The 27,171-nt window shown below is 46.9% G+C and overlaps 2 protein-coding genes across 3 annotated transcripts in view; one reads left to right on the top strand and one right to left on the bottom strand.

Annotated features, from left to right (window-relative positions):
• Ikkbeta (inhibitor of nuclear factor kappa B kinase subunit beta) overlaps nt 1–27,171 on the bottom strand; it is a 575,876-nt gene that overhangs the window by 144,276 nt on the left and 404,429 nt on the right. The window lies entirely within an intron of this gene.
• Nucleotides 1,157–27,171, top strand: part of LOC143433363 (uncharacterized) — a 310,410-nt gene continuing 284,395 nt past the window's right edge. For both annotated transcript variants that reach the window (XM_076910695.1, XM_076910696.1), the window contains exon 1: nt 1,157–1,281. In XM_076910695.1, coding sequence (XP_076766810.1) covers nt 1,183–1,281 — 99 coding nt within the window. In that variant the 5' untranslated portion in view covers nt 1,157–1,182. The remainder of the gene's footprint in view (nt 1,282–27,171) is intronic.

Genomic DNA, 27,171 nt, shown 5'->3' on the forward strand with positions numbered 1-27,171 from the left:
TTTCATTCTCCCTTCGAGCACATCGCATACCGCCCCCCCTCGTACCGTCCACTCGGTAATTTCAATCGAAGGAACGCTCAACGTGACGTTACAATCCGAGCACGTGAACGCCTCCGCGATCCGCTCGGATCGCGTAAACTCATTTACATGAAAAGAATGTAAATCGTTCGGACAAGGCAATTTAGGGCGGCGTCGGCTATACATAACTCCGTCGTATCGGGCAGGTTTTAAAAGTAGACAGCTCGCTCGACTTCCGTTAAATCGCGCTCACAATCAGTCGTTGCAATCGACGAATTGCGGTTGCGTCGGTCCTGGAACACTCCTCGCGTGGGGGGTAACTACCGACTCACCCCCGACGCCGTGCAACGAGCGCACTCGCCCCTTCGCCGGCTCGTATACTGGGGCGAGAGACGCGCGCACACACACGCACACACACAAACAAACACACACAAACACACACAGTCTGGCTCGACTGTGAACTAAGTCGAGTGCGGCCGTCGCGCGTACCTCGCGTCACCGAATAACTTAAGCCGGGTGTGTTGGTGCGATTCGAATGTGTGGCGGGGAGTAGTGCAACGATCGGACGACGGCGACGCCAGCGTCGTCGCTCAAGTGAGTTTCGCACGGCACAGACTCCGTACAGCTGTGGCGCCACTGAGTTTCGCTTTCCATCGGTTCACGGTGCGTCGCTGCGAGCCGTGGAGCGCCGCTCGGACGACAGTTTGGCCTGTGTGCCTGGACGGGGCGGGTGTTGTTTTCATCGTTCGCGTGACGTTCCACGCTTCTCCTACCTGTACCGTGTGAGAGGTAAAGTGACATTGACGCGGTTCGTTCGAGGCTCGCGGCTAAATCGTTGCTACGCGGTCGGACGCGAAATACGAGGAGGGAAGCCGTGGCACGGCGAGGAGGAAAGGTGACTCGCGAGGAGAACCGGCAACGAGCCGAGGAATGACCCCACATGATCGTTCGCTCTTGCACTCCGCTCCAAGCAGCCGCGACATGACGCGATGATCCTCGATGTGCATGTTTCGTTCACCTTGACTACGTCACGCGTGAATACCTGCCGTCTTTTCCTCGTTTTACGATCAGTGTGTCCCCTGGTGTGAAAGGGGAGCGAGTGCGACCGGGAAGCGACGCGAGAAGAAGTTATTTTGTTTTCGTCTGCCCGCGTTCCTCGTATCGATGGCCATGGGTGATGTGTGCAAGCTAGTTAGTGACTTTCCGACGAAGGATACAACCGCGGACGGAAGAAATGTTGACCCTGCCACATCGCTCGTCAGGGTGAGTCCGTTCAACTTATCCTCTCGTTAGAGTTCCACCTTTGATTTTTCCGCGCATACCGCTCTATACGTAGCACAAGCTCTATACTCTGCGCTTCGACTTCGTCTCGATCTTCAAAGGTTTAAGGATGGTATCACAGCCGGAGGCAAAGAAAAAAGGCCAATGCTAGGGACGAGACGGTGTACGAGAGCACCAGGAGAGGGATAAAGCGGGAGAGAGAAAGAGAGCGAGGGGGAGGAGGATAGAAAGAGAACGGTTATTGTGGTTTCTCGATCCTTTTCTTTTTCTTCGGATTCTCCCACTGTGTCGTGCGCTCTTTCTCTCCTCCTGCGTCTCTGTCTGGCCGATACGCGCGCTTTCTCTTCGTCTCTGTCGCGATCCGTTCTCCTTGCTCCGTTTTCGACCGGCTCCAGAACTTGCCGTCTCCCGCTCCGGTTTTTCCATCGGGGTAAGGTGACGTCTCCGGAGTTCGACGAATCGGAACGTGCACGCCTAGCGCGTTTAGATTATTACAGTCGACGAGAGGGGGGCCCGCTTTGCGCGCTGGCATTGAATCACGTACACGATGGATGAAAGATTAAAAGTCGCGCGCCCGCGACGATTGAAGATGGATCATCTCGTTCTTTTTTTTCCTTTTCTCCCCTCCTCTCTCTCTCTCGCGCGCGCGCGCGACTTCTCCCTTTTTTTTCCGCGATCAAACTGTCAATCGCAACCAAGAACGGAATCTCGGATAAAGACAGATCGAAAGTGTCAAACTCAGCCGGTGCGAAAAGCGTGCCCGGGAAATCTAAGACGATTCATCGATCATCGGAGTTTCGCCCCTGTTTGACTCCTTCGACCGGCGGGACTCGATACACTCCTTAATCGATTAACTTTTCGCCAGCTTAACCTTGCTCAAAGCGATTCTGTATGTTAACAAGCCACCAACTGGAGAAATAGTTTATCCTTCAATTCGCTTTGCAGATCAATTTTGAGAATAAATATAGGTTGCTTTTATTATTAAAGGAAGGCTCTTTTTTTTCATGCGAGATACATAGAACTTGGAGTAGAAAATTTAGATGATATTTGTATAATTAAACATCGAGTCTGTTCTTCGAATTACTTATTTTATTTAGCTCAACCATAGTTACTCTTCGTCGTTCTATTTATTCAAATCGAGATAGCACAGCATTTATTTTCCAGTTGTTAATACTTACACGATAACCAGTGTAAATATTCCTATTAAGCGTTCGTGTCGTCGATTCTATTAACAACGACGAAACACTCCTCGAGGCACCCTTTATCGCTATCATTTGCATTCAATCCGCGCGTTAATTATAAAACAGATTCCTCTAATCCGCGACGCTCACTTCGATATTCCTTAGGGCCGCGGTATTCCGTGACAACGGGGGTTAAAAACGATAAGCATTCGAAGCGTAAGGGGGCACAATAGTTTCCGCTAACATAGGCGATCCAAGATTGCGAGGAGGCATGCAAAGTATCCCGAGTAGCTCGAGTTATTCTCGAGGCTTTGCGATTGCGTTTCGTCCCTCTCCGCCGTGCCGTTCGCGGGTAAGACGAAGAGTGTCGCGAGGAGAAAGAAAAAGAGCGAGAAAGAGAGCGAGCCTGTTTCTTAACGGTGCATAATAATTATTGTGTTGTCGCGCAATGCCTCGAGGCGGTATTACGTCGGTGGAAATTCGTTGAATATTCCCGCATTCGGGATTCCGCGGCGCGCGATCGTCAAAAATTCGACGGGCACGGAACCGCCCGTCTGACGTGGGCGCTCGGAAATTCCGTGATCGTGGAAATTAAATATTAATCCGGACGGTGCACGGCTCCCGGGTAACAATAGCGCGGTGCCCGTCTCCTGTTACATCAATATTAATTGCCTCATCAACGTGTTATCGGCACCTCGGAGGATTCCAGGAGGCTCGCCGCGTAACTTCCGCCCCCTTACCGTTGCTCGAGGAACGTAATTGTCGCGGCGATTTATTCCTGGCCCGGTGTATAATCTCAGCGGATCAGAGATCCGTTCCTCGTTTCGAGATCGTCGCTGGTTCGCTGGGAGAACGATTGGTAACAGTTCTGACCGGGCTGGGATAATCGCTCGCGATTGTTTCGCACGTTCCGATTTTTTATTTATTGGAAGTCGTTAACGGACGCGATAATTATGTACGGATAGTGTGTAACGTAACGAGAGGATTGTTGGAAAATAAATTTGTACCTCGTTGCGGTTTCGCACGTTCCTGTTTTCGATAACTTCATTTTACCAGGGTAGTGTTTCGTATTAGAGTTAATGGTCGACTAATGGCCGACTGCGTTCGCTAGAGGTTACTGTAAATTGATTTTTATCGAATATACACGCGTTAAAACGATTGGTAGTAGCAACGGTGCCTGAAGTTGGATAGTAAATAGATGATATTCTCATTGAAGGCGTACAATTTCTGTTTTCACCCCCTCGAGGCAAACATCCGCATCGGATATAGTTTACCACGCGTCACAGTTGTTTCCTGGAAATAAAAGTCATATTAAAGCTTGTAACGTGAATACAAAAGTATACGATGTACCCAGCTAGTCGTGGGCAATGAATCAGAAAAAGTTCGCCGCGCAGTTCCATCTAAAGCGGAAAATGCAGCGCTCCTAAATAGGGGATGTTTTTCCCACAGCTGCGATGGCTCGCCCGTTTCCCCTCGTCTTCTTTTTCACGAAGCGCGCGACGAACCGGGCCCAGCACCAACCGTTCCCGTGCACACGCGGCAAAAGCAAATCGGTCCGTTTGCGTAGTCCACTTTCGCTCGCGAATTAATGGGCAAATATTCGGGTCGAGCATCCCCGCGCGCGGTGTTTGTATCGAGTCGTGAATAAAAAACGTAATCGCGGAAGGCAAATATTGCCGGGTGGAAATCCGCGATTCGTATCTTCGCGGTCGCCATTTATTCGACACCGGCGAACGAGACCACGATTTACGTCTGCGCGGATCCGATAAACCAGCGATCACGCTCGCGTTATACACGCCGGCCAGATAACGAGCCCCGTGTCAGGGGATCTGTCGCGTTCCTAACGTCACGCTTCCTTCAGCGGAGATAACGCGTCGCGAAGCCGCTCTTCTTTCGTTATCAGCCGGCTGCGCGGCTCGTGGACTCGCGTTTCAACCGTGAATCAGTTTAACTCCGCGGCTAATTTCTGCTCGTCCGCGGCGCTAACCCGGCGGTAATTGAATTAACGCGGCGGAGCGCGCCTCGGGTCGAGCCACCCCATCGCGCGTTGTTCAACCCCGTCGCGGAGGGGAGAGGAGGAAAAAAATTACACCTGAAACTTACGGGTAAATAGAAATGAAATGGGACGAGATGATGGAGCATTATCTCGCGTTAACGCACCCAGCGGGCAGGCAGCACCACCATCAGGGTAGGGTGCCGCGTACTGCCGCGCGCATATGTCACTTATAAGCTTTCCGCGTTGGAGGTTCCGTATTTAAGACCGCACATGGCGTGTCGCGTGATTGTATCCCCTCGCAGACGCTTTTGTACCGCGTGCCCCGGTTCCCTGTCGTTAATAACGCGCAATTAATAGCCGGCGTTTGACACATTTACAGGCGGTCGTTAAAGGAATACGAAGAAACGGCGGGACGGTGCGCGCGGGGAAACGCTTTATTTTTGGCGCGTAGCTGATTCACGGGCTTCGAACAGCGTGTGCAATGCTGATACCTTCGTGTAACGATGTTGCACCGATTATCCAATTTGCGTCGTTCGCGACGGCGATACGAACGCGTTACCAGCCTGCGTACAGTGGTGTTTGAGAGGTTCGCAGTCATTCATCATTGGGACTGTGCGCGTGAAAGATTAGCGTCAGCGTTGCACATGCTACGGTTTATACGGAGGGTCGATTAGCGATCGGAATAATCGAATTATCGCCTAAAAATTGTTAATTAGGATAATCGCCGATGATCTATTGATTCTATCGAATCGATTGTTATATATGGCGCGCCATATGCGAGTGTACAGCGAAAATACGATGAGTACAATGTTGCAAGGGAAGAGTAATGGAGCAGCGGATGCTTGGATATCATCGACGTTGCACAGTTTTCTTGGTTACATGTTTGGAAAATTAAAATGTTTCAAGTTGAAATCTCGAAGAACGATAAGTTGAATTAGTTATTCGTGTTCATTAGAAAATTAAATCGTAGGAAAAAGGGGAGAAAGAAGTTTGTTATTACATAAATAGAGGGAGTCTGTAAACGTCTAAATTCAAGTTATAAAATTAAAATAAGTGTTTTATTAGTAAGATGTGACACGAAATCGATGACGAAATTGGCAGAGCGTCTGGCTTGAAAGTGGCAACTAGTGTCGATTTTCTGCGGAAAACAATTTTTAATGCGCAAAACCGGTTGTAACCGGTCTTTCGCAGCAAAAAAGAGGTATCCTTAAATAAACGCTAAAAGTTGCAATATAATCGCACAATCCACTTGCACGTGTACGTATAAAAACCCGTGGAACAAACCATTTCTAATAACATACTTTCCTCTAGAATACTACTATCCTGTACAAATTACTGGCTGAAAAATTCGCTATTACATATTTCTCGGCTCTGGTCTAAAAAAATGTTTGCACGCGCGTTACCTCGCATCTCACGCGAAATTAATCAAAATCGTAGAAGCCGGTTCACCGTGGAAAAAGGCATACGTGGAATCGTAGGTTTCCAGTAAACCGGAAAAGTCAGCTGGAGGGTTTATACCGCGGTATCCTCTTCTAAAGGGGCAGTAATGCGTATTAAGCTCTTTGCGGGGCCCGGCTCCCTTCCCACCGATTCCGTTTCACCGTGGAAAAATACGCTCGGCCCTCTTAATGAAAGTTTTACGTCTGGTAAATATCGTAAGGTCACGGGTGAGGGCTACTCTTATAAATTCATGACCCGGGAGATGATAAAAACTCGTTAACGGTCGTACGTATGCTATAAATGAAACCGCGTGACGAATGGCTTTTAAAGGCCCTCGCTCCTAAGAGGCCGCCACCGCGAGGGATGAAATTATGTGGGGGTGCGCGGGGGCGGCGTCTCCCACTGGCCGGCCGCGGAGAGTGGTTCAACTTTTCATTTCGGACTTACTCGGTCTAAATTAGGTGAAAACGGCTGGGCAGAGAATACCTCGGGTATCCGTGACTCGGTCTAAGGGTAAGACAGTCTGCCTGCCTACGCTACGTGCCGAAGTACCCGCCGTGGACAAGCTAGACCGGTACTACCGCTTTTTCTCCTCTTCTCTCTTCCTGCCCCCTCTTTCTCTCGTTCTTTCCACGGTGAATGCAGGCCACACACGTACAGACTGGTAGACGCACACCGGTAGAAATGCCTGTGCCATTCTTTCTTTCTGGTCTGGCTGCTCTGCTCCCTTTTTCAACGGCCATCGCGCGTGTTCGCCGCGCGTACGCCGAAGCCCCGCGCTGGGAAGCTCGCGCGTTGGTCTCTACGTGCCCGTGCGGACTCGAGGGTGTAATAATTATCGCGGGACGACGATTCGGTTATGGCTTCGATATCTCGGGATGCACTTGGCTGCACGCGCAGCCAATATCGTTGTTCTCTCGTGGAGGGCGTCAAGAGTGGTGCCGCTTTCGGTCGCGCGCGCCTCAACTTCGTCTTATCGACTTTGAAAGTATCATCTTCGGAGTCGTATTCAGGGCACGCCGCTAAGGACGCGGGCGGTCTTGAAATTTTACCGTCACTCCGGCCGCGGTATCAATAAGATGCGATCTCGACGCTCGCTCCGCGAACGGGAATTGGAATTTCCACGTTTACGGTTTAAATTGCTGGACGGGGCTCTTCGCTTTTATTTCTCCGCGGCGATAACATCTGCGGGCCGCAGCAGTGCCGATAAGCCCGGTTGACAGAGACTTGAACGATAACTGACGCGCGGCTCGGCTGTTTCTGATTGACGAAATCGGTAGCGCGGTCCAGCGCATCCCCCTCGCAATACGGCGCGGGGCGCCATTCCCTTCTTTTTTCGGCTGAAAACCTTTTTCATTTGCATATCGATCGCTGGATCGACGTCGTTCGTGTAAATTCATATTTTTTTTTATAAACGCGGTCGTAGGCACGAATTCGTTTTTGATATATTCAAATTTCCAAGCGTTTCGTTTGTCCGCGCGCACCGCGACTCCGCGTACGCGCACCCTCGGTATAATTTCCATTCCCTGTAAACGCGTGCACGCGTGTAATCTATTAATTACTTGCATCGATAGTTGAACCGAATTGTATGCGGATTAAACGGTTTTTCTTTTTTTTAATGACGTTAATGCAAAATCATACGAGCGTAAATCCGTTATCCTTAAAAGGGGCGAGTTAAATTAAACATATCCCACCGTCAATTCCAGTGTTACTGTTTACAAATTGCGAAGAACCAGGGGGAATTATTCGATATTGAAACACGAGATCCGAGCACGAATAGAAATTATATGCTCGAGCGTATCGTTAAATGATGCATCGCGGTCTGTTGATAATACGCGAGGGGGTAAAGAACGTATCGATGTACATATAACACGTTACGTGCGTGTCCGATCGGAGAACGAATTCGATAAACCAGTTGTAATGTATACGATCGTGAATGGGCTCGAGGCTGAGATTGCAGCCATCGAAGCATCCCTCTGTACGCGTTTTACCTTTCTTTTTTCCTTTTTTTTTACACGATTAACAGCGAGCAATCGGATCGGCACCGCTTTAATCCGTGACTTGAGTTACCGTGCCATTGTGGAGCGACGTTCGCGTTTCCCATCCGGCTGGAAATGCTGGGATTGCGTCGTTGTCTTACGCGCGATAATCCCGTGACTTTACGCAATTCGATTTGCGACAAAAGCTGTATATCCTCGCGACGCATACTACGCTGGGAAACATTTACCGCGTCATTCGAATATTAAACGCGTTATCGTTTCAGCGTGCCCCATTGTTGGGAATTCGGGAAATATTCGCTGCTCGGTGCGCTTCGATAGTGGCGCAATTTAAAATATGGAAATTTCAGAAGGAAGACGCTTTAGAAAATTGGTGTTCTAATTACCCTGAGATTTGGTAAATTTATCGATAAACAGCGATACGAGGTGATTTTTAATTCAATCGTAAATAATGTCTTTTTGTAAAATATATACGTACAAATTTGTTGTGCGATGTAAAAAATGTTTGTAAAGTATTATAAAGGTTGCTTGTCTTTTTAGTTTGAAATAAGAGAATTTCCTTCTCTTGCTGAAATAGTTACATTTCGTGCATTACCTTTTGGAGCGGAACGCGTTCAGGAAGTTTTTAATTTCCAGAATCTTCCCTGCCTCGAGATATTTTCAAACAAGTCTCGGCGAATATTTCTGACGATTTGTTAAGATGGAAGTTGTGCTCGATGAATCTTCCCTCTGATTTAAAAAGAAGCATTGTTCGTGTAACAAAAAGATCGGTGACCAATAAAAGACGAACGCAAGATTTATGGTAACCGCGGTGGAGTTTCATGGGTTCGGTTGATCGACGGAGTGAAAGATAAATTGCAGTTTCTTACCGTTATTACGCTTACGCATCGCCGGCGAGCGATAGTCAATTCCTCGTTTTTCTTCGTGGCACGGTTTAAAAATTGCAGCTAAAGTTACTCGTCAAACAGGTAAACTACTTAATACCTAACTTCGTAGGACGCTGTGCGGGTCGAATTCGAAGTAACTTCGCTGGAATTTATGTTTCTTACATTCGCCGCCAGTTACGATAAACTTCGCTAATGGGGAAGCCAATATTGAATGAAGATTTATTGTCGGCGAATAGCAGTCGTCGCATTAGCCGTATATACAGCCGAGGTAGCTCGAGACGACGCGTCAGCTTGCCAATAGCGAGAGAAAAGGAGCAGAATAAGGAGAAAAGAAAATATAAGACAGAAAAAAGGGCAGAAATTTGAAATTTTCAGATGGAAATTATCGAGTTCATCAATATCGTATTCGTTCGCCTGTGTAAAGACTTTGCTTCCATCCACTTCTATATTGGTTCCTGGCCTCCCTTCATCCCCTTCGCGGGTCGTTCGTCCAAGAGAGAGAGAGAGCTGCGGTCTTATAGTGGGTAGGCAAGAAAGAGCAGTTGAAAAATTTGAATGGCTGAACTCCTGGAGCTCATAAATCTGGAACAATTCCACGATAAAGGAAATTCCCTTCCCTCTAGCCGCCCCGACCAACCCCATCCTCCTTTTATCGGTTCACTTTTTCCGTCGCGCTTCACCGATTTAAGTACGGTTTTGTCGAACGGGCAGACACGAGCCCTTGAATGGCAAACTTCCGTTTGCTCAACGTCGTACGAGGATCGATTTTCTAATTCGCAGCCGCTTTAATTACTACTTCCGCGCGGTAATCAAACGCGTCTCGTTCACGAGGGGAAGTCGGGGGCGAATTGATAGCCGGCGACGTCTAAGTCGATTAAGAGTTTTTCCCGATCCCGCGGCCCGTTTATCGAGCTCCGTCGAGCGGTGTCTGGAAAAATAAATTTCACCCGCCCCGCCACTAAGCCAGAACAGTCATTACAGATTTCCACGCGATATTCGATAACACGGACGTGTACACTGCCTGCACGGAGACATAAATTTCAACCCCTCAACACCCGCCGGCAAATCCTATTCACGAAATCACCAAGTGTATTCACTTCGGACGTACACATAGATTTCGCCGGGAATATTTCCCTATTTACGCCAATTCTCCGTCCTTCCGCCGGTTTAAACGCGGCGTATTTATTGCTCTTTTGAATAATCCTGTTGCGCGGCTGAAAACGACCGTGGAAGTCGAACGCCGTCCGGTATCCGTATGGATCGTTGCAATCTCGGATGTACTCTGTTTCGATGAACAAGCTCCAACTAGAGAAGAAATATCGGGCACTGCTATGAATTTTTTAACTTCGTTAGCGCGCGAAATTATCGTTGAAACGAGCTATCGAGTAATTGACGTGATCCTAAATAGGGGTTGTTGCTAGCTGGATGCTGGCTAATGGATCGATCATAGAAACGAAAGTGAAATTGATCGTAAAAATGTTAAAGTTTGGATCATATTATTTTATACAAATTTCTGGTTTGCTTGTTACAAACGTTTACAGTCCGCTGCGAGGTAATCCTCTGATACATTTTAGATATCTGGCCCTGTTATTGGATTTGTGTCGCACAGGGTTGATGTACCGTGAGAATGGCGATGATGGTGGAACTACTTAAAATGCTATCGGTGCGCAGAGAAAGCAGTTAAGAACTGTTGGCTCGAGATGTGTCGTTACTTCTGTCGATAACGATGATGTCCCAACAGATGTAGCGATCCTGCGTGTTCATCCCTTGGAATCGTACGCTTGGCGTTGTCCGTCCTCTCATTCGCGGGTTAAATGATAGAAATTTGGCAAGGAAGGTATCGAGTGATAACTCGCGTAAAAATTAGCTAGAGCCCTGTCTCGTCTGGACGTCCTGCCCCTCGGGAGCGGAGCATCTCTTTCAGGCTCGCCTCCCCTTTCCTCCCTTCTTTCATTCCACCCCTTTTGCCCGAGCGTGGCGCATGCAAGTGCACGTACGTATCGTGCAGTGCGTGCGGGTCGTTCTCTGGAGCTCATTAATGTTTTCAAGATGGGGACGTGGCTCCTTTGACCTTTTAAAAAACGACTATACAGACGAAAAAGCAAAGCGCGAGAGCAAGTGGAGCCAGGGGAGAAAGGTAAAAGCACGTCTGAAATCTCTGAAGGACACTACACTTGCTTCCACCCTCGGACCGCGCCGCGTATACGAAATGAAAGAGTGCGTCTTCTGAAAACACTAATGACCAATGTCGCTTCCTTAATTAAGCCGTGTCTCGTTACCGTCCGCGGCAATCTTATGGGATCTTTTTCTGTCGCGACGCGTTTGTTTCACGTAAACGCGGAGAACGGTCACCCCGCGAACGGGGTGAGCCGCTGAATTATTTTCGTCGTTACACCCCACGATCCTCTGAACGATACGTCTCTATTTTTAAGAAGAGGTAGAGATCGAGGAATATCGATCACGCGATCGATTAGCGTCGACAGTCCCTGGTGTCGCAACAGATTGAACAAGAAAGGTTGCAATAGAGTTCTGTTCGGTAAAAAAAAAAATATCATCGAACTCGGACAATTTTGGCGGTTGTAAAAAATAAAGGTGAACGGAACATCGAACCCTATTGTTACAGTGAACCTTTGTTTCTCGATTGTATAACCTGTAACGAAACGGTAACTGTATTCGATTCATTCGTCCATCGCCAGACATAACAGATTCTATTTTCCATCTGTCAGCGCCAAATGTAAACTGTTCCCCAAGTTATCAACGTTCAAAAATTAATTTCATCGATGAACACGAAATTTGATTAGCAGAATTCCGCGCAAGCATTTGCATCGCACGCATTCCGCCAACAAGGGTGGCGGACATTAAGGGTAATCCGTGGCGCCACGTTTTTATTAGCTGCAACGAAACTTGTCGACCATGCAGCTACAGTTCGCAAACTGCTCGCCAATTAACAGTCTAATAACCAATCTGCTTTTTCGTTCTCAATTAACATTGAACGTTTCCAATATACTTTTTACACCCCCGTCTGCTCTTTCCTTTTAATCGCGATAACTCAGCCCCTGGGCTATTCCTTCCCTAGCTCCGCTGCGAAACTAGCGATAACAGTAGTCGAGTGGCAAAGTGCAGTGCAGTTTTAGAGCCAGGACCGTTTTCTTCGTGTTTCACAGGCGTATGGGAGCCGGAGGACCGTCATGTTCGACCTAATAGATTCATTTGAATACGCGCCGGAGAACCACCCCGTCATAGATGGAAATTACGTCCTTCGCGAGCGTCTCTCGGGACGCAGCTGGAGGGGTGGATAAGTATTTTGCACAGCGGCTCGCGAGCATCGCGCGTACTCTCCCCGGTAATTGAAACGGGGTTTTACGATCGTACGGGGTAGTTGACGCGTTTTCCGCGTCATTTGTAACGTAATCTTTCGCGGGACGGCCTGCGTGGGAAGCCGTCGCGTTCCGCCGGTAATACGTTATGGAAATACGACGGGAATTCCGGGAAAGCAAATTTTTCCAGGGCTCGTGCGCGCGATATTAAAGTTCGACAGGATAGGGGTGGGGGGGCGGTAGACGCCTCGCATTCTCGAACGGTTCGCCGCAATTGCATCTCGCAGGTATCCGCGGGAAAGCCGTTTATTCGGGTATACAAACGAATTTCTCGAATATCTCGCCCCGATGCTAGTTCCCGTGTGTCTCTCGATGTCTCTCGTTTCGCAGCCCCGCTTTCTACCGCGCGACCGCGCGAGAGCTATCTCGTATTTCCATCCCCGACGACCGCAGATGTCCCGCAGCGTTGTCGCCCCGTCGTCGTCGTCGTCGTCTTCTACGTTCCTTTGCCAACGGGCCGCCTCCGCTTGCAAACGTTGAACCGCAGACAATCTCGAGAAAGAAATCGTCGCTACGGCTCCTTTCCCACCGGTCGTAACGAGAGCGTCGCGAACGTCGCAACCCTACCCTACGTACGTGCACTGGGCGGGGGTGTACGTATCGCGTCGGGGTACAGCAACGCGCGGGTAATCCGGTTATTCGAGTAGTTCGTGCAGCCGCGTTATCGTATCGACTTTTCGCTTAACGACGCTTCCCGCCGTTAGACACAGCCCGATATAAACGGCCCGTTTTCGTCGATCGCGCGAATCGTCGCGTATCGCTGATAATTTCCCCGCGAAAAGCTCGCAATCGATTTATGGACCGCGGTGGTTAGCGGCTCGCTGGAACACCCGACGAGCATCGAACACGGCGATACGGTTCGTCCTAATTGACGATCGTGTTCGAAACTCGAGGCGTGGATTGTATTTAGCGACGCTCTACGCGAGCTGGCTGTCTCAGGGAGGATTGCTGTGTTGGTCTTTTCCTTGAGAGAATGCGTGGAGCGAGGTTTGGAAGGGGGTTGGCTTCGAACTGCATCGAAAATCCGTAGAATCTAGTTGATTGAACGAATTTTCTTACACTGCTGCATAAATGGTGCTCGTGTTTGTGTAAGGGTCAACTATTTGGTGGAACCAAGAGGGAAAATATATTATATTTCGTTTTTGTTTTCGTAATGACACGTTTAGTTTTGTCGTGTAATTTTTTTTTTACTACTGTTTGCCAGTTTTATATCGTTTTGAAACATTTAAAAACCATTGCAGCAGTCTCTATGTTCACATTCATGTTTACTGAAAGCACGGTCTCAATTAAATTTAAGCTTGCCTTACTACTTATTTTTCGCCATTTTAGATTCATCACTGCGAATATTCTCTGTATGAAAGCTGAAATGGCGGGAATGGAGGGAAGATTGGGAATAATTGTGTATACATCGACTAAATAGCTGATAGGTATTTTTGGTATATATCATTTTTGCATATTATTCCCTCTTTTTTAACATTATCAAACTGATCTGAAATATTATAAACTGTGGAGTCATAATTGCAGAACGAATGGTACAATCAGTTTATTTTATAGGAATAGATGTTTCTAAAGTGTAGTACAACGGGTCTTCAGTTGAAATGTTATCTGCGAGAAAATTGGGTTTTATAATTCATAGACGTACCGATACTTGATTATTTTCGTTTAACAATATTCTTGAAACCTTTTTCAAAATCTGAATAGATTAACTGTAATACTTTCGATTGCTATTTCAATTGTAAATATCGTTTTTGCTAAAAAATCGTTGCAATGTTTAAACGCAAACAATGACAATTTCAACAAGTACATTGAGTTATCAAAAGCTTCGTTTTTCAACTGGTGCAATTTTTCTGGTATTGTTTGAGAAGCATTGCGTTGGGTGTTATGAAATACCTGCAATGTTACTAGCAATTTTGTACTGTATTTATCTACGTGGATGGTCCTTTCTCGTTCGATAAACGAGTAATAAAAGGTACAGCACAGGCTATCAAATTGTCACAATCTTATGGCTACGAGTCGATTTTTGTTTCAGTTTCTAATGTTCCACCAAAATTAAACCACCCAGCTTGAGGGTGTTTCTGTTTCAAATATGCTATTCAACGTTACAGATTGTTTCAGTTGTACCATGCCCCAGTTGAGTACGCGAACGAGGAATAAAAATTTCATTTGAATCTGTCTTTCACCTCTGAACGATATTATGTAGCTTTCTTTCAGCGAGATGATTGCACTGAAAGCAACGAACAGCCTTTGTCGTATTAGATGCACGTTAAAAATAATTTTGCCTCGATCGGACCTAGTATTCCACGTGCAATGCGCTAACAGAATAACTTGCTCGATTTACCCCGTCTAACAACATCTGTATACACGATTATATAACAATCTACATATCAACGATCGAATTTGCGCAGTCGGAACGCGTACAAGGTGTTCCGCGCATAAACCGACAAACTTTGCCAATATACTTAGAATTTCGAATGCTCGCCATTTCAGGCTTCACCTCGAGGAAAATGCTGTTACACACATCGCTACCTGTTTCGTTCTCGTTTTTCGCGCACGGAGCGCGAATAATCAAAGCCGTTCAAATCAACGTGTCTAACCGTTGCTCAGCCCTCGAAGCTGCACTCGAAATTGCATTTAGCTCTGACAATACGTCGTATGCATACAGAAATTCGTATGCGCTGTTAAACACCTTGCGCCTCCATTTGTACGTTCCATTGGCCGCGTATCCACGGTAGCCGTGGATAACCCTAAAGTCGTCGCCGCTACCAGCAGCGCGTAAACGCTGAATTGATTTTGTACACCGTTGCGCCATAAAATCTGAAGAGCGCAGATCCTGGCGATAACTGTACATCCAGACGCGCACGCAATTCGTATCTGCGACACCTAACACCAGCCGGGTTAATACATCGCCCAACCCGGCGCCATTTGTTCGCGCGACAACCCCGAAACGGGGGGTTGTATCGCGCCTCCGTGCGCTTCGCAGTCATTCGAAACGCGGTGGTGGCTCGCGACGGAATGCGAATATCCGGGCTCGAAAACAAGCGGATATTAAGAAGTCGGATAATTTCCGCTGGAGCGTGTAGAAAATATCGCGGGTGCGCGAACGCGATTGCCGGGAATGGTCGAGGCATTGGGCGTCGTCCGTGCAGTTCCATCGGGCGCGGGAGTTCAATAAAACGGCTACGTCTTCGTGACCGGTATCTCAGGGACGCGGATGCCACCTGTCCCCGCCTCTCTCGCCCAGCGGCTCCTGCCTCTCTTCCCCGTGGCGCGTTCGACGACTGATTGGAAGCACATGCCGCCTATAACACGGCTGTCTCGGCTGTTAACAATTTTGGCACGACTCCCTGGAGGCGGCCCTCGTGTCCAGCGGCTCCCTTTTTCGTTTGTTCGCCCCCGTTCATTCGCCCGCCCGCTCCTTTCATTTCATTCGCCTACTGTTGCAGCCCCGGGTATGGCAGCCACGGCTATACCACCCGAGTTCCTCCGTACGCCCGACAATAAAAACGTTTGATATATATTTCCGGTGTTTACGAGGTGCCCGGCGATGTTTCGAGTAATTTCACGTGTTGTTTCTGCACGATATCGGAGGGTACGTGAGGAACATGCCCGAGCAGGGTTATTAACGCTCTCGCGGCTGACGCCCGTGGTTACACCCGTCGTTCCTCGTGCCAGCCGGAACCGTCTGGCCCGCCGCTGTTACGGACGGGATATTCTACTTACGATTTAGTTGCCCGCCTTTTGCATAATTAAATAGAGCCAGCGGTTCTTAAACTTGTGTAGTCCGCGGATCTTTTTGTTGAACATTTTTCTTGGGGAACCGTATCCCAACCTCAGGCACTTTACGTCGTTCTTGAGACTCAATTTCTTGCTGATCTCATAGGCGCTATGCTATATAATAGATATTGGTGAAAATGTATCGCTGGTTATTTTAGTAAATGATCCTATGCATTCATAGAGATGAATATTTCTATTTGAATATAGAATAAAAAGAATTGAGCAAGTTATGAATCATGAAAGATCGCATTAACATTATTAGTCTTGGTGAAGTATTGGTAAAAATATAATAATCGTAGCTCTAAAATAATGAAAGCCACATACACGAAAGATTAGATTACACCTCGTATCGATTCGAGCGTCCCGACCGCGATCGATCCGTGAGCTGATCGCGCACGCCTACGCGTTACTTCGCAAACTGTTACTCGCGCTTGTGTTCACGTCGCGCGATCCTGGCCCGTTTCGGAATCGTTCACGGTTTGATTAATCAGAATCGCGGCGAACGTAAGCCGATAAGATAATTGGAGCGTACCTCAGCAATACCTCCGTTGCCTCAACACCTGTCTGGGGGTATTGTGCGCGGCTCGGTTACATTTCCCGTCCTAGCGAAATTCAGCAGCGCGCAACGACCGGCTGTTATCGTCGCGGATCGCGTTCTAAATTAGTTAGCGGGACAATGGGCAACGCGGCCGCCTAATGGTTTTATCGTTCCCGGACGCGGACCCTTTTTCGCTCGGACGACGCGCCTCAATGGCTGGTTATAACGCGAAAATTAAATAGACGGCGTCGACAGGTTTTACCGCAGCTGAAAGCTGCGGGCCCCGAACTTCCGAGTGATTCATGGCCAGCCCCGTGGGTGGCCCACGCGGATAATGCGACTCGAAATCGTCACGTCCCGTGCATTCTCGCCCGTACGGATACCAACCCCCTTCAGGCCACCACCGCCAGCCGAGTTATTTTCCACGAGGACGCGAACGCTCGCAGGAACTTTTTGCCACCGGCTTGAATTTCGTTAAAACTTGAAGACGTTAGTCGACTTTCGCCGACGCGGACAACGAATAGTAACTCGTACGTTCTCAACTCGATCGTTCGAGAGCGTACTTCGCTCGCGGAGTAATTTTGTCTAACGATCCCTCGACGAGCACGAATCCTGGTTACACGCAGAGCGCACGCTTTGGTATCTTTTTATTGGGTTTTTTTTTGGTTCTTTCTTTTCTTGCATAAATGGCTAGTTGATTGAGAGGAATAGTTGGTGGGTTAAGTGGTTATGATTTGGTGGCGGTTGGTTGGTGATTTGGGGACAAGTGAAGTCGTGGAAAGTAAGAGGATTATGTTGTTAGGGTGAAGGGTTGAGTCTAAGAAAGGGGTTGACGGATAATGGGATCACTTCAATATACTAATAATCGTGTAAGTTGTAAGGAGGTCTAATATTTCCTCTGACATGGTTCAACCATGTTATTATGGGCATTTACAGCGTAAACTAAAACCGTTATAATTAAAATCATTGTTACTCTTTTTATATATTTTTATGATATGAATATTAAAAGTCAATGTGCTGATACGATGTGCACACATTTTTCCTTCCAACTCATTTAAAGAGCTTACGTGCATCCGAATTTATTTTTTCAACACGTAGATCTGTCCGTAGAAAATTGTACTATATATTAGAATTTTTGTTTTCGTTCAAAAAATATTGTTGACGAATGGGTAAAGCAGCGCTGGCATGCAAAATTCCGTGGCGAAGATTTTTCTTCATAAAATATACCATATGGTAAACTTGTCGAAATATTTCCGCATAATAGCGGCTCAGAGTACTGGAAGAAAATGATTTACGTTAAGCATCGGGATATCTTGCCAGAAGAATGGATATTAATCATTCAGCAATACTTAATTGAAAATTCTACGACTACGCGTTTATTAACCGCCATGGACCTTCTCCGCGATAATGCTCAACTGTATACATTGCAGAGAACAATAGCCACATTGAACGAGTAAAATTATGCAATTTTTCAACGACCCCCTTGCTCATAAATGCGATTTATCTCCGATGGATTAGCATCTCTTTTCAAACCTCCAAAGCAGTTTTTAAGAAATAAACAGTTCGGAAATGGAAATCGTATTAAAATTGTCGCAATAGAGTCTATTGATTCTAAAGATTTAAACTGCTTTCGAAATGATATTTATGCACTAAAAATTATTCGAACTATCAATTTCATTGAAATCGCTTTTGTACTCTCAGTCTTTTAGCAAGTGATACGAGTTTTCTGTTATTCGCTGAGCAGAAACCTGGCATTTCACATACGAACCCAATACTAATTAGTTCATAATTACCACGATTTGAACAGCTTCTTGACCATGCACATATCTCTTCTTTTAAACGTTTCCTACGAGGATCATAAAAAGTAACTGTCGTCGTAACACGAATCTCAAAGTGATCGATCTAGGGGGTTGAAGAAACACAGACTGTACGCGCGGCGAGAAGGGGATGAAATCCATCGTCCCTCGCCCGGGTCGATCGAACGCCATTATCGAGTGAAATTAAGGAAATTACAGCCCGCAGAGGAGGCGCGTTAAAATCCACTTTCGCGTGGAGCTGTTTGACAAGGCGTACAAACGGAGCGGTGCGGCGGCAAGAAGTTTTTGCGATTGCATATTTCATGCGCCCGGGACGAGGCTCCCAACGAACGTGACTCTCAATCGGTGTTTACGTAATTTCCAGAGCGAGAAAACGTCGACGGCGGCTCTCCCGCGGCGATCGATCCGCTCGCTTTAGTTTCCAAGTGGAAGTCTTACCGCGATGGAATTTCTGGCCGTTTGATTAAAAAGTATTGGATTAAAAAGTTCACCCCCTCGACCCGTCGTCTCTCGCGAATCGCGATAACTCGCGGGGGCAAGCGTACACACCGGCGTCGTTAATCCACCAGGCAATATAAAGTTGCAGCGTGACCTGATGCGCAACCGATCCTCGATTGCAACCTCTCGTTCCTCGCCATTTCGCTCCGTCGCGTGTCTACGCTGTTACCACCTACACGTTACTTACGTAGTAGGTCAGTGCCTCTTGTTTTCTGCGAATGGTATTCGGGGTTGCCGTGTGTCTCCACCTCGGTTTGGAACCGCGCGAAATTAGACATTGGCGTTGTTCCAGCGTAACGACTTCATCGCTCCGGCACGCCACGCTAGAAAATATTCGCGACATTATTCTTAAGGAGCTCGACGACGATTTGATCGGTTCTTTCGCCAGCCGCGCGAGCTACCACACTCGCGAGACGTTTCTCCGCGGGGACATTTCCGAGTTCCATTTCACAGCCGTGGAAATGGGTCCCGCGAATATTGCATTAATTTTGCCGGTTGGATTCTTTCGGTTCCTCCCTCGGACGCTGCTGAAATCTGGTAGACATTGTTACGGTGGTTATTACGTGGTGATTCTTCTGGGGTATTACGGTGGCTGACGTTTATTGCGAACAGCCTGGTGGTAACTTAGGCGAAGTTCTTTTTTATGCCTTGGATCCCCTTATTTGCAACATGGTACTCTGAAGATACGGTTTTCCATGTAACACGATTTGATGTACTTGATGGTTAACATGCTTCGATTAAGCTTCCGTACAATGGGAAATTAACCGTTCTAATGAAGGGGTTATCCTTTGTGAAGATTTTAAAAATTTTTAAATAAGGTGTATGTATAGTTTCTGGCTTCTGTATTTCTTACGTTCCTCAAAATAGTCGTGCGATATTTGTGTACATAATGATTTTCTTCTGAAAGACATTGATTCTCTTATATATACACGTCGCACCCTTTTGTTGCACAAGAATTGGTTAGCTGCAATGCAAAGCAGAGCGATTTCTAAATGGAAAAGACATCACAGAAAATGAATATTAACGACGAAAGAGGGTGGCGACGGACCAACGATCAATCGCCACGTTTTTATATTTCATTTTCACGTGCAAATGGAGAGAACGCGAGGAAGGAGCCAGGAGCAGCTAACATTGTTAGCGGAAGACTGTCGCCAGCTATGGCGTTTCATTCCGTATGCTGTTGCATCTGCGCGAGTTTCTCGTTCCGAGGTTTATATCACACCACAGTCCCACAGATCGACTGCAAGTTGCGTATTGAAACTTATCACTGTTATGTTCCGCATCGCGTGCACCCTTTTTCTCACCTCCTCGCGCCCCGTCGCCTAGCTTTTACTCATTACCCACCCGATTCCACCCTTCGCCGCGCTACCCACCGCCCTCCTCGAGCAGGGTAGCCAGGCATCTCCCTTTGCATTTTTCATTTCCCTTTTGCGCCCGTCCTCGGGTCCACCTGTTCCGCCTCCTTTGTTCCCAACTTTCGCTGACTTCCCTTGGCGTCTTTCTCCGTTGGCCTCGCGCCGCTTTATGGAAAACCGGGTATTAATTACGACCGCCAGTAGCTTCGTACGAGAACTCCGTTACGTTTACGGGGCGGCGTCCGGTGTATCCGAAAGTTTTTTACTTTCCGCGGCAGCAATTAACGGGGACGCGTACGTACACACGCTCGGGGGTTGCCTCGAGCGGTCGCGAGGGAACGCAAAGGGGCGCGAACGCCTGAAGGGGTTGCGGAGCGAGAGGCGACGCGGACACGCAGCTACCGTGTATTTTGTTTCTTTTCGCTTCTCTCTCTTTTTTTCTTTTCTTTGTGCTCCCGTTTGCTTTTTTTTCTTCACCCTCCCCCTTTGTTTTTCCGAAATACGACACTCGCGCCGGTGGATGCATTTACGCTTTCCTTTCGCGTCGTTCGCTTCGTTGCGCTGTAATAATTTGACAACGCGAAACAGGACTGCCGGCTGCCTCTTTGAGTGCTCCTTTGTTGGCGAGGAAGGACAATGGGACTGGGAACGGGAGAGACCGTCTTAGTCGTTATCTACGGAAAGAGTGTCCTCGTAACTACGGCCCGTTTGGACTCGAGCGGTCCCTTTAAATTAGTTAAATATTTACGGCTGCAGTTTGCCCATCGCGTGTGGTTATCAGTTGGGGAATAGTTTTCTTCGCTTGATGATCTTCCTTGTGGAAATTGGAGGTTCAGTTGGAGCGGTTCAAACGTGTATGTAATCGCGTTATTTAGGTTCGATATTGATTTGTACTAGTTGGGCACGAATGGGAATACTTGCATTTCTGTGACGAGTACGTGGCTAGTGGAATTCGATCTAGCGTTTCCACCGTTTGTAACTGCTTCCATGCATTATTGTTTAATAATAAAAGAGAGATTTTTATTATTTAAAAGAGCTAATACTAAAATGACAAATGTAATAAATATATACGGATAGTAATTTTTAACATTTAGTGATTCCATTACTTGTATCGACATTGCGTGATTTCGCTGGTCTTTCTAAAATATTTATCTCTCCTTTTATAGAAGCAGTTTTCGTTTTCGATTATGCGTGCTAATTTGTTTACTTGTTCAGTCAGCGAGACAACGTACAATTTTCGCTATTTAACTTTTCAGTAAAAAAATATCGTTCCCCGTTTGTGTTGTCTTACCGAAGCAGATTTAGCAGGACTTAAAGCTCGCCGCTGGTTTCGCAAATCATGAGAGTGGTACAAAGAACCATCTGGCCCGTCCGGATTAAACCGTTTTCATTCGGTAAAAATAACTCTCGGCCATTTTTTCCCCCCGCCCAACGAGTGCGCGGCCTGTGCAAAGTGTAAACGAAATGTGGTTTCCTTTTCAATCTCGTTCGCCTCAAATGCGGTCGTTGCGGGATAACGCGTTGCACATTTCGTACATTCGTATGTGGACCAGCTGCCTCTGCAATTTGCCTTGCTGTCGATGCTGAAATCGACGCTTCTCTCAAAATCGTACGTTTGTCATGACAATTTATTGCCCTCGGTTGTTCCACGTTCTTCCTTTCAGCGTATTCTTCTCGGTTTCGCGGAATACTCCGAATAACTTTTCCCGGCTCTCCTATTTTCCCGGATGTGCTGGTGCGTGAAATCTTTGATGTCGAGTCATTTTTCTCTTCAACATTGCGATTGTCTGCATCTCATTTTCTCTATTCAGAATTTAAAAATTGGGAAAAGAAACGAGGGAACTTGTATAGAAACAATTTTACAAATTGTAAGAAAAGAAAGCCATATAAAACTTTCATAAACATCATTGATTATAAATTGAGCCTGTTCCATTATAAATCTCATAAAAAAAATTAATGAGTTTCCTGGGATCAAATCATTAATAAAAGATCACTCCACCCTTACGAACACACATCAAACCCTCACCATTCTCCACATTTACAACCACCGATAAGCACGCGTTAATAGAGGTCCCTTTCCGTTAAACGACATCTCCCTCCAGAACACGTGTCATCGTTTACACGAGTCAGCGTGAGAAAACTTGGCATCCATAGGAGTAGAAAGCATGCCTCGTCCCCTCAATCTTCAACCTCCACTAAAATGCACTTTTCTTCCATCGCTGGTTCGTTCCTCTTTCGCCTCTTCTTTTTTCGCGCGACTACATTCCTGTAATTTGCTCGTGTCGCGACACGAACATCAGTGATCGCTCTTTCAGCTGCTACGTCGAACGGGGGACGCGCAAGAAACGTGAAAATCACGGGGCGGTGAAATGTGGGACCGAGGAACCGTCTGCAGCCACGGTTTAAGCCCCCGCGAGTGGAGAACGCGCGTCCTCCGCGGTAGAAACTTACGAACCGTCGTCGCTGACTTTGTTTCACCAGCAGACAGTGTAAAAACGAATCGCGGCTGTTACAGTCACTTGGTCCACGTTTGTACGCGTGTCTTGCACCCGCTGGCTTCTTCCTCCGGCGCGGAATTACAATTCCTCGCTCGCCGGAATACTCGCGTCTCTTTTTTCGCGCGCGGAATTAGAGGGTTCTTGTTGCGTTCCGCTGTGCAGATCGCAGTCGAGGAAACGTCTGGTCGGAGCTTGCTGTGCGTGAAATGATGCGTTCCGCGAACAGCACTGTGATTATGATTAAGTGTGGCGAAGCATTATGTACGCGTGCTTCGGAATTTGTGTTCGAAGCGAACGAAAGCCGCGATGCGACGAGATCGATCTCATCTTCTGTTTCTTTTTTTTTTATCGTTTGCAGGGAAGGAAATAAAAGTTTAGCGATAGATATGTAGTGATAAAAATGATTTTTTAGAAAATAAATGGCAGGACATGTTTGATTGACGCGTCGAGGTTCGGTTTTTTTTTTGGAACGTTTTGAAGTTTTGTAGGTTCAACAAGTTCCATTTACGCTCAATTTTTGATTTTCTCTATTGGCTTGCTTATATTTGCTTTAGAAATTCTCTTTCGTCGATTAAATTCGTTGATAGCAAATAAAGAATAATTATTTATGTACAAAGTATTACACAAAAGTATTACACAAACGAAAAGTGTAGGTTAAAATTCAAAGCTTTGTATTCGTTTAAAGAACGACGGAGATGGAACAAAAGTAAGCCAGACAGTGGAATTACATGAATCTAAAATTCTTGGACAGCAAAAACAAACGATTACGGAAATCCGTTCGCCTCGAAATTTATAACAGAGCATTAATTACACTTCACCTACGAAATTCGAGACAACAATTCGAACTTTGTCAAAACAATTCGATGAACCGAATAACTGTAAACGAAACACGCGCCGTCTGTAAAACAGTTATAAAATCGCGATTAATTAAAGCTGCTGTTAATTCTCCGTGCAACGATCTCCGCACGGCGTAATCTCCTCGTTACAATAATCGCTGGAGAGATAAAAATGATCGGAATCTGAATAATTGACGCTGCCAGCGCGTAATCCAATTTCGCGTACAGCTTGTTACCGGGCTCTTGTTTGCAGGGGGTAGGACTGGTTCGCGGAACAATGCTCGCGGGGTACAAAGTTCCTCGTGCATCGCGTTGAAAGAAAACAGAAAGTTATTAGCCCGTATAAATATTCATGAGTTACGTAAGAATGGGAATCTCCGTCAGGAGTAAGCGGGTGGCTAGCGGTAGTTAGAAACATTCTGGCATTAAAAGCTAGAATTAGTTAGTCTCGGTGACCGCGTAGCTGGAAAGTAACGCAGCGGGGCAAATAGCTCGTGCGCGAGGTAAAATCGCGTAAGAACAAACATCACCGGCGCTCTGAAGTCTGCAGTAGATCACTGAATAGCTCGAAAGGGTGGTTTCCCTTGGAAGCGTTCCCTGTATCTATTCGTCTCCCTCTCTCTCCCTTTCTCTGTCTCCACCTTTGTGCGTTTCCCTCGTCCGCCCCTTTTCTACTTCTCCGCATGAATATAAATTACTTGCGCAGGCACAGATTACGCGTCAGAGTGATACGTTCGCGTATTTTTGGCGACAACGTTGAAACATTAGATCCGAGCGAATAAACTTTCCTCGCATTAGCCTGGGCGAGCCGCGAAGTTCTTGTCTCGTTAGCTGAGAACGAGCGTTTAGGTTCGCGTGAAAGGGATGAAGCGGCGCTTTGAATTATGAAGAGGTTTTCGGGCCCGATGGACTGATACAAGGGTGTAGCAATCTCGAGGCGACGCTCGTAGGTGACTCGAGAACCGTGCTCGCGAATGGTTGCTATTTTTCACGATGGCCAATTTTAGCGCGTCGTTTTAACAAACGAGCACGATGTTCTTATCGCGATAATATTCGTATCTGTCGTTCTAGATACGATCTTCTTTTGGTGGAGTTACAAGAATTTCAATTCACTAAAGATAGGTCCATGTATCATGGAACACGTTGCACGATACTTTTGCACGGACGTTTCTACAACGAATTCGTGCAACGATTTTTTATGTTTCACGGTGCGCGTTATACATCATTTCTATCGGACAAAAATGAGCGAAAGCTGCAAGAGGATTGTTTCGCTAAATAAATAAAAATGAACGTGGTAATTGATCGACATGACCTAGTACACGGAATAATGGGTTTCGTAAAAAAGAAAAAATATGGAAAACCGGACCGCGAGGAAATCGATGTTTGGTTTGACGCTGCGAAGTGCAAAGTAGATTTTCGACTCGTCTATATTTATATTTAACATTACCAGCTTACTCCATTATCGCTCCTCATTTTACGTCATCTTACTTAGCGGTGTTTTTCGAACGATAGCTGATATCCAGTCTTCTATTAAAACGCAACGCCTTTTTATCCCCCTTTCATTAAACTCGCGGTATAAGTAGAAACGATAAAACGAAATTACAAGAAGAATGACCGAGAGTGGCAATTTCAGAGATTAATCGTGTCAGCGTGATGCATATTAATGATTTTTCCGAGGGGAGGTTACGTAATACCTCGCAACGTAATGATAATACCCGACGTGCTCGATAAAAAGCGAAGAAACTTTCACGCAAGGACTGTATCGGTTTCTTCTTAGCGTATTCCGCTACGCTCCTCGGTACGGTGCACTCGAGTAATTTGCACGGTGCCGCGAAATCAATAAGAAAGAGGGAACCAGAAGAGGCGAGGACTTACCGGCTGCTTTCAATTGTAACAGCAACATCCGTTCGCGCGTTCCCCTCGTTTTTACTTCCCGTCTCCTACTCTTTTCGCTCCACTGAACATTGTCTCGGATTTTATATTGAATCGCAGGGAAGCTGCCGGCGTTCGAGGAAAAAATTTCGAACAAACTCCTGTTTTCCTTTCGCTCCCGACACGCCCGCGTATTGTTCCATCCGCGGTCGTTGCGGTGGCTCCGTGGTGAACGCGAAGTTCACTGTTCGCCACCAATTATCGATGAAATTTTCGTACGCATTGTTACCTTTGTACCCGCGCGAATCGCGCGAATTCGATCAAAATTAATTTCCCAGCCTCTGTGCCAGCCTGTGAAACTTTTTCAACGTTAATACGGAATTCGTTTCGCGGCGTTTAAATTTGTTGCAACCTCATTTTGTTGCCTGGTAGCCACGAACGAACGCGACGCGGCACCGTATCCTCGCGCGTTCGTAGCAACTCGTGCCTAGCATTTCCAATCCTGCAGACGATCGTCACTGGTACTTGCCTCTCGCTAAACATGGAGGAAACATATCCTCCACCGTATCTCATTCGTGGCACGTGAACGATCGTTGATAAAGAAGAGAAGTACTGGTTTGAATAGTTTTCTAAGATCTACTTTACTGTCGATGATTATCACACTTACGGACGTCTCGTTCTCATATCAAATATGCAAGCTACATAGGTGACCCCGTTGCGGCTTACCTAAGCTTTGACTGTGCTGTTTCGCCGACTAGAATCTTGTAATTGAAATATTGATTATAGCTCGAAGTAGGTTAACGCGGAGATGCAGCATTCAGCTTTACGTCGTATTAAACGTTAAGAAGAATGAAACGATGTAAACACGGTAGGATATTCCTTTCACGGAGAATTTACAGCAACTGGTTGAATTCCACGCTTTATCGAAGCACCGTCTACTCAGTTTCAGATCAATTGGCTTGTACGTGTTTATACGTGCAATAATTATCGACGTCAAGGAGCTCTTGCGTAATAATCCACAAAGTAACAGTATTAGCGAATTCATTAATACTATTAGTGGATCATTTAAGAGGTCTCAGGGACTCTGTGTTTCCTGTCGACGAAAACTAGAGACGATCTCCTCTTCGTCGCCATTTAAATTATTCTTTTCTTCGATTTAAGTCTAATCGTCGCTTTCATTCCTTTCCTCGCGTTTCTTCGTTTCTATTTGCAATTCGCCCGAATAATCGTCTTCGACTTAAATTAGACGAAGTGCGATAGAAGTTGGAGGACGCTTATAGAAGAGAACGAGAGGGCGACGTATCGAACGAGAACGTGATCAAGCACCAGCCAATGACACGGGGACAGCGATCCAATTTTCCTCCTCAAGTTCTTCCTCGCGGCTCCGTTACGGCCGGCACGATGCTGCCCAGGGCCGTCTCGTTTACACGTCGCGCGGCAACGAGACACGTCGAAACTTCTAACCGCCGTCAGTTCACGGGAAATAACATTAATTACTCGCCAGGCAAAACTCTCTGCCACGCGACACGGACGCGATTGTACGCCGTGCGTCGTCGCACGGTCTGAATAGTTCGCGCGCGTTTCTATTCCAGCAATTAAAATTTGCGCCGGATTGTGTCGGCTCCGCTTCGAGATAGGCGAGCCGCGTGCAACGCTCAGAGTGGCGAAGAGTGGCGCAAGGGCGCGGAGTTAGGGGATGGTCCGCGCGCCTCTTCCCTCCTTCGCTACACGGTTTTTATCGTCGTTACGTTTTTTCTTTTCGCGTTCTCGGCCGTCTCCGACCCCCACCCGGACTCACCTCACCCC

This window comes from Xylocopa sonorina, chromosome 2, assembly GCF_050948175.1.
Source record: "Xylocopa sonorina isolate GNS202 chromosome 2, iyXylSono1_principal, whole genome shotgun sequence".
NCBI lineage: Eukaryota > Metazoa > Arthropoda > Insecta > Hymenoptera > Apidae > Xylocopa > Xylocopa sonorina.